We start from the raw sequence: 12,390 nt of genomic DNA, 5'->3' as shown, positions 1-12,390 counted from the left end.
TTCTGGACAAGCAGAGCAGCATGTGGACCCAAGCTCAATCCTCAGTACCCATGTTGAAAACTGGGCACACATGCCCGAAATCTTAGTCCTGTGGAGGATGGAAGCAGAGAATCAGTGGGCTTGTTGGTGAGCCATCAGACTGAAAAATAGCAACTCTGGGTTCAGTGAGAAACTGTCTCAAGGAAACAACATGGAAGAGCAATTTAGGAGGACACTCAATGCTCTCCACTGACCTCCGCACATGTGCACACATACCATATTACACAAGCTATACACAAGCTATTATACATAAATACACACTCACACATATATAAGATGTTCACATGTTCTTAGCTTCTTAGCTCACTGGATGTAAAAGAACAGTTGGTGAACCAGAGTTAACAAATGAACATTTGAACTAAGCACAGATCTACATGCTAATGATCTAGATATTAATAATAATCTCTTAAAAAGTAATCCAAGAACACATGAAGAAGGCAATCTCATAGCTGTTGCAGGAAGTTGTCACCGAGCTCAGGCATGATGACATGAATGTTCATGTCCCTTTACAATTGACACATTGAACCTCTACCTGTCAGGGTTGCTGTCCTTGGAGATGAGACAGTGAAGGAAGTCACTCAGGGTAGGTCAGACCAGAAGGGTGAGGCCAGATTTGATAGGACAAAGGTTTATCAGAAATCCTTGAGAGCTCTCTCACTCTGTCTACTGCCCTGTGAATAGAAAGGAAAGGGCATCTGAGGACTCAGTAAGGAGGTGATGACAAGGAAAAGCCCTCAACAGGAATCAAATTTTCTAAATGCTTCAAGTATGGTCCTGTAGTTTGTGGACTGTGAGGAAAAGTTCCTGATATTCAAGCCACTCTACAAGATTTCTTATGATGCACTGAGAAGCCTGGTCTTCTCACTAGCATTTGCTTTATATCCTCTGGGAATGTGTTACAAAAAATAAGGACTTGTTCTATATTGCAAAGTGTGATCCACCTAAGACTATGTTTCTGATTGACAGTGGAGGTTCAACACCCCAAAATGCATTCAACAGAAACGTTCTAGCCTTCTGCCACTCACTGAAGTTGACCTGACATGACGCAGTTATATCAGTCCCTACACAGAATATTTACTCAATATACATGATCCAGATGGACTATGACATAACAGGATTTGACTGAGACAACATACCTTGATATAGATGTATTTCAAATTCTCTAATAAGCAACCTTCATTTCTCCTTATTGCTTGAAATTCATAGTTCAAGTCTCAATGACCAAGTATATAACACTAGCTCAAATACTGACTCTTTCATTTTGAAGTTCATCTTATTGTCATAGAAACACTTCAAATTCAAAAATCTCAAGTGAAACATGTTTCAAAACCCCCATTCAGTAATTCCTCCATGCTTCCTATCTTGTTGAATGGGATTTATCCAGAAATAAATTCAAGAAACTTAGTGAGGTCTACCCACATCTCTTCATCATCCCTTTCTAAAATCTCATGGGTCATTCAGGGACCTTGAACACTTCCAGTCATTGAATGTGCCTGCCAGCTCTGACCACCTTGTGCTTTAACCCTAGATAGAAAGCTAGGGACATCATGAATAGCTAACTGTTACACATACCTTCTCAATGCTGAGATAAATCCCTGACCAAATGCAGCTCTCGGAAGAAAAACTTATTGCAATAGTTTACAGTCTCAAGTGGAAGCTTCATGATGACAGGGGAAATCATTGCACAGGCAGAGTATGGATATCACCTCCTTGCCACAGCAGGGAGAAAGCAGCAACAAGAGAATGAGCTGAACGCTGACAAGGGGAAGCTGGGGATGATACCCCAAAGCCAACCCCCAACAAACACCTTCGCTAGCAAGGCTCCACCTCCAAAAGTGCCTTCAGCTGGGGACCATGCATTCAGAATATTAGAATTTATAGGATCATCTGACTGAAACCACCACACCAACTGATCGTTAATTCCTCCAGCCAAAATCTGATCTCAACCAGATAGATGAACTGAGAAAATGTCATCTAAGGCTGGAGAGATGGTTCAGTGGTTAAGGTGCTCACCTGCAGAGCCTAATGACCTGAATTCCATTCCCCAGTGCCCATGTAAAACCAAATGCATAGTGTGGTACATTAATTTGCAGTGCCTACAGGCCCTGGTACACCTATATTTTCTCCCTCTCTTTGGCAGAGTAGTGTATACATACGCCTTTAATTCCAGCACTCAGGAGGCAGAGGTAGTACAATCGCTGTGAGTTTGAGGCCATCCTGAGACTACATAGTAAATTCCAGGTCAACCTGGGCTACAGGAGAACCCTACCTCAAAAAAGAAAAGAAAATGTTCTCTAGCATTTTTAGAAGAACTCTGGTGCTTATGAGTTCTGTGATCTTCAAACATTTTGTAATATATTTTAGATTTTAAATGCTATTTGTGACTAGTAATACCTTTCTTTACTTCCTCATATCTTTCCATTTTACATACAATGAAGAATTTAATAAACGTTCATTCCTTGCCTTTCTTTCTCACCTGTTATGTTCAATGGTTGGTTTATAAATTACTGTTATTATTATTGCTGTATAATATTTTATACAACTACTTGTTAAAATTGGCTTTCTATGAGGCATTAATTCTTCAATGTTCCCAACCTTGAATCCTGGATTTGATTCACCTTTCTGTCCTCTGGAGAATGTTATTAAATAGTTTTATCATGAAATTTTAAAAATATAATCATATATTCATTTTTAAGGTAGACAAAAATTTGTTATCTTTGCACATTTCTCTTTGCTTTTGCTTACACAGGAATCTTTGTCTTGTTTTCATATTTAACTATGAATATGAAATTCCTAGATCAAAATATTTTCCCACAAAACTTGCTGAAATTATTCTTGCTTTCTAATACTTGATGTTTCAGATGACAGTTTTAGGCTTGTCTGACTTTCTTCCTCTGTCATGGCTTGGGTGCAAAATATTTCCCACAGGCTCATGTGTTTGAACATCCAGTCTTCCACTGTCTGGGTAGCTCTAGGAGATTGTGGAACCTTTGGGACCTGGTGCCCTGCTGGAAGGGGTAGCTCACTATGGGTCGGCCTTTGAGGGTGATGGCTCTGCCTTTCTCTGTCTTTTGATCCTCCAAGGTATGAGGAGTGCCTACCACACATTTCTGCTCCCCTGGGGACCCTCCCTTCTGCATCATGGAAGACTGTGTCCCTGAAATTGAAAACCAATGTAATTTCCCACGTGAGTTGTTTCTGTCAGGTATTCAGTCATAGCAACAACAGTTTACATTTTGCCTGAGTATTCCACAACAGAGTTGCATTTGTATGTGGCAATATGTAAAATTTACAGGCATGCCTTCATTAGGAAGATTTAATGGGATATCTTCTATCTGTGATGGTTACATTTAGTTTTCAAGTTAGTTTTTCTTTTCCATCCTTTGTCCTCAGTGTCTATAATTTTGACTTTCATGGATAGTTTCAGACTCACTTTCTTCTTCGTTTTGTGTTGGATATGAACTATCTCCTCACAGGCTCAAGTTTTGTCCACTTGGTTCACAGTTCCTAGTACTATTTTGGGACGTGATAGAAACCTAGCTGGAGGAAGGAGGTCCCTGAGAGGCATGACTTTGAAGATTATACCTGGTCTATACCTATCTATCCTTCTTATCCACCATGAGTGAGCCTAGAGCACACCAAATTTGACTAAAGTAGCCAAGTGGGTATCTTCTTCTCGCTGCCTCAGCAGCCTGTGCTTATAGGCTCCTACGGCCGTACCCAACATTTCATATGGGTGTAAGAAATTTGAGTGCAGCTCCTCAGGCTTGTGCATCTAGCCCTTTCCCTGCAGACCCATCTTCTCAGCAACTGAATAGGTTTCTTTTCAAAATACTATACCGAGTGGGCTATAGTGCCAGAAATTATTCATGTGTTGATTGACTGATTGAGGTGTGTGTAGTACTGAGGATTAAGTCCAGAGTCTTGTTAGTGTCAGGCAAACGCTCTGCCATCAAGCTACATGCCTAACTCGAGCACAGTCCTCAGTACATGATTAGGTTACTTATGAACAGAAATGGTTTTGTGTATTATATATCCTTGTTTTATTTAGTTTCTTGTTATATCAAAGTTTTGACAATTATTTGAATAATTATAAATAGAATAATTGGAATATTTAAAGAAAATTTTTTTAAAATTGTATGTTCATCCATATAACTATGCAATTAATTACTAGATAAAGAGAAAAGTATAATTAAAAAAAATCTAGGGCTGGAGAGATGGCTTAGCGGTTAAGCGCTTGCCTGTGAAGCCTAAGGACCCCGGTTCAAGGCTCGGTTCCCCAGGTCCCACGTTAGCCAGATGCACAAGGGGGCGCACGCGTCTGGAGTTCGTTTGCAGAGGCTGGAAGCCCTGGTGCGCCCATTCTCTCTCTCTCCCTCTGTCTTTCTCTCTATGTCTGTTGCTCTCAAATAAATAAATAAAAAATTAAAAATTAAAAAAATTAAAAAAAAAAATCTGAACCATAAGCACCACCACAAAGAAGATCCCAGACCCTTTAAAAACTGAGTTTCGCTGGGCATGGTGGCACACACCTTTAATCCCAGCACTCAGGAGGCAGAGGTAGGTGGATCGCTATGAGTTCGAGGCCACCCTGAGACTACATAGTAAGTTCCAGGTCAGCCTGGACTAGAGTGTGACCCTACCTTGAAAGAAAAAAAAAAAACCTGAGTTTCTATCAACTTTTTTCCCTCTTATTCTAGAACTAATTGATGATAAAAGTTAGCCTCCATCTTTCCTCCTCCTTAGATGTTTTCCTACCTGCCACATTTACAAAGTCTGTGCTTCCCATTAACAGCTCTTCAAGACTTACAAGGTGAGGTTGAATATTACACGCTGTTTTGGAGTTGCTCTAACTCCAATGAATCTCTGAAAATCCTACCAGATGTAAACTCGCATATCATTGGCCATTTAACTCCAAACACAGAGTATCGGATTTTTATCTCAGTCTTCAATGGAGCCCACAGTATCCGCAGCACAGAGCTGCAGGCATCCACCTGTGATGGAGGTGAGTGGCCATCCTGAGAGGTGCTCAGCTTCAGAAATGCAAGGGCTGGTGATTGATTCCTTCTGGAGCTGAGATCAGTCATCCCTCCATTATAAAATTTCTGATGTTGAAGAGGAGGAGGTCGGGGCTAAAATGTTTAAGTGCTTGCTGTCGTCAAGTGAAAGATCAATAAGTGGTCCCATTGAGAGAGCAGCAGAGGCTCTAATAATGGGACATCAGCCCTGAGACTCCTGTTCCTCAGCCAAAGCTCACTTTGCAGCTGAGTTCACATCAATAACAGTCGACATCTGGAAAAAATATGTTTAAATTTAGTTCTCAGAAGTTAGTATTCTTTTCAAAACAACAGCCAGTGGCATGTTGGTGGTATAGTGGTAAGCATAGATGCCTGGCCCTCCGTATGTCATCAAATATGGTAGGTAAAAGCTTCGCCTCAGAGGAAAAATGTCTGACTCATTTCTCAGCCAGTTAGGAAGGAGGAAGAAGCAAGAGAAGCAACTTGTGAGTCTGAAATGTATTTGGAATGCTCCTTCTCATCTTTCTGCCTTTATACAGTCTCATTATAAACATTATAATATCATTACCTCCCAAGCGAGTGTTCCAGGTCATTAGCAGAGCTCTTTGAGTGTGGAACCCATTTCCCTTTGTGGTGCCAAAGGTCAGCACCTTTTGTTTATAAAGTAGGATGAATCACAAGGATAATTTTTCAACTAGTTAAGATGGCTTCTTATGATAAAAATAGGTCTTTGCATAGTTATTTCTGACATGCTTGAATAATTGTGTAATTTAACGCTAAGCAAGATTTTTTTGTAATGTTAGATTTCATCATTACCTATGGTAATCAACATTCAAAATCATTTACATAATGACAATATTGCATTATTGCTTCATATTGCTTGAGTTACAAGCTAGTAACATCAAATGATTTTTCACATTCCACCAGCCTCAATATATTTGAATCGCTTTTTGCTTAAGGAGCAAATTTTCTTTTCTTCTCACCCTAGCCCCCACCTGAGAGGTATGAAGAGAAGAGATGGAAAAAAAAAAAAGACAAATAAAAGATATGTCTTAGAGATGCAGATGGGTGACTAATTTATCATTTATATCCCACTGGTCACATACTATTGAAGATTAGCACTATGCTGGTGGCATAAAGCATTTTGCTACTGATTCTTATGGTTTCTAACTGAGAGTATAATAAGCCAATTTACAGAAGACTTCAGACTGTGATGACTTCATCAGAGGAAAGCAGATAAGCTAGGAACCCTTCACTAAACCTAAATACCAATCTGCATTTAGTTTAACAAGTGCCTTTTCACAGACAGCTGGAGTTGATTCAGTTCCTTCTTTTAATTCCAGAGCCTCAGGGCATGCTGCCTCCAGAGGTTGTCATCATCAACAGTACAGCTGTACGTGTCATCTGGACGTCTCCTTCAAATCCAAATGGTGTTGTCACGGAGTTTTCTGTCTATGTAAATAATAAGCTCTACAAGACTGGAATGGATGTGCCTGGGTCTTTGATTCTGAGAGACCTGTCTCCCTTCACTGTCTATGATATTCAGGTTAGAGCATCATTTTGTTTTGGTTTTGATGGTCATGCTTATGGATAAGTTAAAGAAAACAGACCAAGCTCTGTCTCTATATGAGCCTTACTGCCCTGGTAAAGACTTGTTCATTTAGTGGGATAAGGGAAAGAGAAGAGGGAAATTGAAGGTGTTTGCTGTGAGCAGATGTGAGAACCTCTGGAGTGGAGATCATGATGGGACATGATTGCAAAAAGGATGGTGATAAAATTCTTACTGAAAAAATAAAGCTAATCACATAATCGAAATAAACCTTGCCAATATGCCATTTCCTCAACCTTTTATAGATCCTGAGATGGGACTTTGGGGGGTTTAAACATAAACCCCAAACCCAAGCTCATGTCTACTTTTCTTGAAGAATAAATAAAACAAGACTGAGGAGGATTATTTTGTCAATTATTATATTTGTTCAGAAGTCAGGAAAGTTGAGGGGGAGAGCCCATGGATCAAGGAAGGGGGGATGGCAGGGAGGTTAGTCTGAGAACCAAGGGGTGAGGAGTGGAAACACCCACATGGTCTACGGGCCCATGTGTATCCTTTCCCAGTGGTAGTAGCTAAGCTGCCAGGGCGGGAAGGCTGAAGCCTTATCTGTGTTGAAGACCTCAGATGCCAAAATGACCAGCCTAGGAGCTAGAAAATAGGAAACAGCGTCATAAGCAGCCAGACTTTTTATCCTGGATCTGGGGCTGAATCCAGAAGCCAATACACCTGGGTGAGCACTCCAAAGGGCCTGAGCTTGACTACAGGCACTCATACACTTAGTAATTCCAGCTCTTCAACAAATAGCAGGGTGAATATGTGGGGTAATTTCACTCTAAATCCTGTGCATGTGGATAGCTTCTTGCCATTCTTCTTTCTGCTATTTCCCAAAGTAGGGAAGCATCATAGCTTACTGGCATTGATTTTCTCTTTGCAAGGACAGATAGGTGGTATAAAAACTTCTGTCCTCTTGTACCATTCCTGATTCTGAAGGCAACAGGAAAACACAAATAAGAATACAGCAGAGTGCTGAAAGATGGCTTAGCAGTTAAGCACTTGCCTGTGAAGCCTAAGGACCCCAGTTCGAGGCTCAATTCCCCAGGACCCACATTAGCCAGATGCACGAGGGGATGCATGCGTCTGGAGTTCATATGCAGCAGCTGGAGGCCCTAGCATGCCCATTCTCTCTCTGTCTCTCTCTCTCTCTCTCTGCCTCTTTCTCTGTCTGTCACCTTCAAATAAATAAATAAAAATAAACAAAAAAAATTAAAATAACACAGCAGATAAAAACACACTAAAATGTTTTACCTAAGTAGGAAAGAAAGGACTTGTTACTTATTCATCAAGTGCTGTGTGGCCCAGCATATGTGAGGGAGTTTTATTTAAACATTTTGCTCTGCAACTCCTTGAAAATCTTACACTATCACTGCATTCTTTCCTAGAAAAAATATTTATGCACATACATAGCAACATTTAATACATGGTTCAGAGAGTACACTGACCACCTGAGCTCATAGACCTCTTTGGGCTCTATGGACTTTAAAAGTAAAAATAAATAGTAAATAAATAAACCAATAAATAAGGAATACTAAGGCATATAAGACACAGAGCTTTGTCACAAGGAATTGAAAATCTTATTAGAATGTCAAAATACAAGTGATAACAAGGCCAAATGCACAAATCAGGGAAGAAAACAGCATTTCCTAAGCTCAGCATTTATAGAGAAGGCACACAATTTAGTAAATTTTTAAATAACCTATTCTCCTTCTAAAATTCATGAGAAGCACATGAATAATTTTCAGAAGATATTAAATGCAAGAATTTTATTAGACTCCAGAAACTTCTTGCAGCTGGTGCTTTCTCTTTTCACTCCCCACCACCACTTCTTCCCACATCTGAGGGTGAAGCACAACTGCATGGGCAGAACACCCCAGCACCCTCTCCTGTAACATATCGGCTTGGCTTCCTGAGGAAAGCAAGTACAAAGACAACTGGTGGAAGAAGAAAGGTACATCAGTGATTATTCATTTTTCTCTGATTGCCATTAACCTGAGTTAACTCCATGTGGAACATGTAGACTGTTATTTATTTTCATGGTGCCTATAGTGAGTCCTTGTATGAAAATAGACCACATATAGGTCTGTTTATAAAGTAAAACTCATAGCCAGGGATGGCAAGATGGCTCAGTCTAAACATGCTTACTGTGAAAGCATGAAGACCTGGGTTCTGATCCAGAGGACCCTCACAAAGCCAGATGCAGTAGGATGCATGTGTAATTCCATCCTTCCTGTGGTGAGAATAAAGAAGACAGAGAATCCCGAAACTTTGGGGCCAGCTAGTATGGCACACAAAGTGAAGAGTCAAGACTCTGCCTCAAACAATGGGGAAGGTGAGAAACTGACGTCCGAGTACACAGCATATACTGTGTGCACACCCACACTCACACACCTGAACACTCATGCATCATACACATACAAAGATAATAACTAGTCACAAATAAAACAAGCCATGCTGTTGATCACAGAACTGTGGCTTTATGAGTAAGGTTAGCGCAGGTAGAGATGAAGCACTCACTGCATTCTCCTCCTGGCATCTCCTTGGAGGAAGCTGACTATGCTCTGAAAAGGCTTCACATCTGTTTGCCTTCTCACCCTGAGAGCAATGGGATGGGAAGACCCAACCAATGCATGCATGTGTGGAATGCAGTTCAAAGTATCTCAGCATTTTTCAATATGAAAGCCTTCATCTGCCTGCTGAATGGAGTCATTGCCTAAGGAAATCAAGATCTGTTCATGGGTGCTGTGTATGCATGCACACACCCATATACGTACATGTGCAGGAGTGGGGGTACGCATGAGGAGGTCACAGGACAACCTTAGATGTTTGTCCTTGCCTTTAGTCTTGCTTGAGGCAGAGTGTCTCATTGTTCGGTGCTGAGTCCTCTAGGCTAGATGGCCACAAGCTACTAGAGGATTTTCCTGTCGTTGTCTCCCAGCTTGCCATAGGCACTCTGTGATGACAGGTCCCTGCAACCATGAGCAGCTTTCTGAGAACCTGGGGATCAAAACTCAGGTCCTCCCACCATTTCTCCAGCTCTCCAGTCCTAAGAATATTTGCTAACCATTCTTGGGTAATGAAACAGACAGAGAGACAAAATAGCAAAATAGAACCCCATACTTGCATGTTATTCTTAGTGCCAGGAGGTTTTCATCCACAGTGACTATGACTTGGTGCGGTGCTTAGCAGTCTGGAAATGCTGCGCTTGAGAGCCCCTGAATTTCTGCAAACTTACAGTTAAGTCACTTCTGTAATGATGTAAAACATAATGTGGATTCATTTAAAGTCAGTATTTAACTGCTATGCCTCATATTTCAGGATTAAATCTCTGCCTGCTAACCCTTTCCATAAAATCAATCCATTTTAAAGGAAATAATGTGCCTGAGCATCTATTTTTAAGTAAACATTCATATATCACCCTTTTAAGAGCAAATAATAATTTTTAATTTTTAAAATTTAACATCCCTTTTTTTTTTTATAAATTTGGTGTTTGTGTTTTAATCATATAATATATGGTACCAAAAATGTATCCCAAGACAGTAACAGACAATACTGCATGAGTGTGAGTAAAAATATACAGGCATATTTTATTTGAAGTCCAAAGAAAAGCTTCAGAAAAAATATGAATAGGCTCAAGTCATTTAGAGCTTAAAGCCACATTTAATTGTTAGGGAAAAGAGTAACAGAATGTAGTAAATCCCAAATCAAATACCAGCGATTTTGCCAGCATACCCATGTTCCCTGATTGCTCTGCTGCCCATTTGTCAAAAGGTAGGTGTGAGCATTCTGTCGCATATATGGAAGCTAAAACGTTCGAGGTCTGAGTGGAGAATGGCCATTACCAGAGGCTGAGAATGGTAGAAGTTGAGAAATGTAGAAAGAATTGATAACAGTACCATAACACAGAAGGAAGAAGTGAGTTCTAAAGCCCCATTGCATATGAGAGGATATTTATTATTACTGACTTACATTTTGTGAATAACAAGAAGCATGCTCAAGGGCTCTAAACATAAAGAAATGTAGAGGTGAAAAAAAAAGGGATGGAGATGGCTTAGCAGTTAATGTACTTGCTTGTGGAGCCTAAGAGCTCATATTCAACTCTCCAGGACCCATGTAATCCAGACACACAGTGACACAAGCAGGCAAGGACACAGAAGCACACGGGGGTGTGTGCATCTGGGGTTCAATTGCAGTGGCTGGAGGCCCTGGTGGGCCAATTCTCTCCCTCCCTCCCTCTCTCTCTCTCTCTCTCTTACACACACACACACAGAACACACACACATAAACACACACACACACACACACACACTCACTCTCACATAAAAAAGCCAATCTTTTGGGCTTGCCTCAAAAAAGAAAGAAAGATAGGTAGAAAGAAGAGAGAGAAAGAGAAAGAAAAAGAAATGTGGAGGTAGACATACTGGTATTCTAGTTACCCTAATTTGTTCATTACATACTATGACCATGTTTCAAAATTTCATACCTCTCCCTGTAAGTCTAAACAGTTATTATATCTTAATAAAAATTTTAAAAAAATATTTGGTTAAGTACCCATCATAATACTTAGCACATATTAAACATATAACAAATTCAGTTGAATTGATTAAGATTTATCTCATCATGCATCAGAGTGAATCATTTTCCAATATGAAGAAAAAGTATGCCATTAATTCTATTAGAGTATTATAGTTTAAATTAATCTGCCTTAAAGTTATTTCTGATTTAATTGTATTTACTCAGAGTGGAGGACCTTGATAATGTTTAAAATCTACTAAATATTATGTCAAAAGGCTATACTGCATCAATAAATAACACAACTAATACAGTGTGGTGAGCATGTGGCTCAATTTACATTTAGATGTCAAAGCTCTGGGAATGAAATGGCATGTGTGCACACTTACATCACACTTCCCTTTCTCTAATTACCAATGGAAAAATATCTGAGAACTGCTTCTCTACAAAGCACAGCATTGATGTTTAAGAATCATTAATATCTAGATACCCCTCTCCCAACCTTTATGTACTAGATGGTAACAATAAATTAGCACTGAAAAAAAGGGCCCTGTTTAGCTTTTTCTTTATTTGGAGTAGAATCAGGGCTGTCCTGCCACCATCTATACATTCATTTTTCTCTCCCCCCCCCCGCTTGTGGGAAGTATTCTTTTGTGTTACTAATATTAGATGGACCCCATTTCTAATCCTTAGTTCTTCTACCCTCCTCAGTTTTTATTCAAAGCAGGTGGCGGAGTTAAAAGGGTGAGTGATGATTTCCTGCTGTGGCTTCTGTGAGGGACCACTGCAACTGGAACAAAGGACTACAAAGCAGCTCCGCCATCTTGGGAAGTTGCTTATCTGGGCTTCATTTTTCTTCCATTATACATTAGCATTTAGGTCATTTGTTGCAAAGTGTCAAGACTTCCCGGAGATATCATCATTATACTACTTGGCTATAGATCTAGAGAACAGTTTGCAGTGATAAGCTATTATACTTGCAAACTGTCACCTGAGTGTCTTCCATTCTTTGGCTGCTTTGAACAGATTAATATGTCTCCCTTTCTGAATGGACAGAATCCGAGACATTGCCATTCTAATCACTGTCCTGAGCCCAGTTCTGTATTCCACTCTGGGCTCATTCCATTGCACCAAATTCACATCAAAAATGAGTATTTACTAAACTTCAAAGATACAGAGGGCTAGAGGAGGCTCCTGTGATGTGAGGGCAAGTGGACA

At 40.1% G+C, this 12,390-nt stretch overlaps 1 protein-coding gene across 1 annotated transcript in view; it reads left to right on the top strand.

The window, feature by feature from the left end:
* Nucleotides 1-12,390, top strand: part of Ush2a (usherin) — a 755,222-nt gene that overhangs the window by 537,278 nt on the left and 205,554 nt on the right. The window contains exons 44-45 of the mRNA XM_004672003.2: nucleotides 4,835-5,044; nucleotides 6,401-6,603. Of these exons, the coding sequence (XP_004672060.2) occupies nucleotides 4,835-5,044; nucleotides 6,401-6,603 (413 nt within the window). The remainder of the gene's footprint in view (nucleotides 1-4,834; nucleotides 5,045-6,400; nucleotides 6,604-12,390) is intronic.

The sequence above is a fragment of the Jaculus jaculus genome, chromosome 1, assembly GCF_020740685.1.
Source record: "Jaculus jaculus isolate mJacJac1 chromosome 1, mJacJac1.mat.Y.cur, whole genome shotgun sequence".
Lineage (NCBI taxonomy): Eukaryota > Metazoa > Chordata > Mammalia > Rodentia > Dipodidae > Jaculus > Jaculus jaculus.
This window is presented reverse-complemented; position numbering and strand designations above follow the sequence as displayed.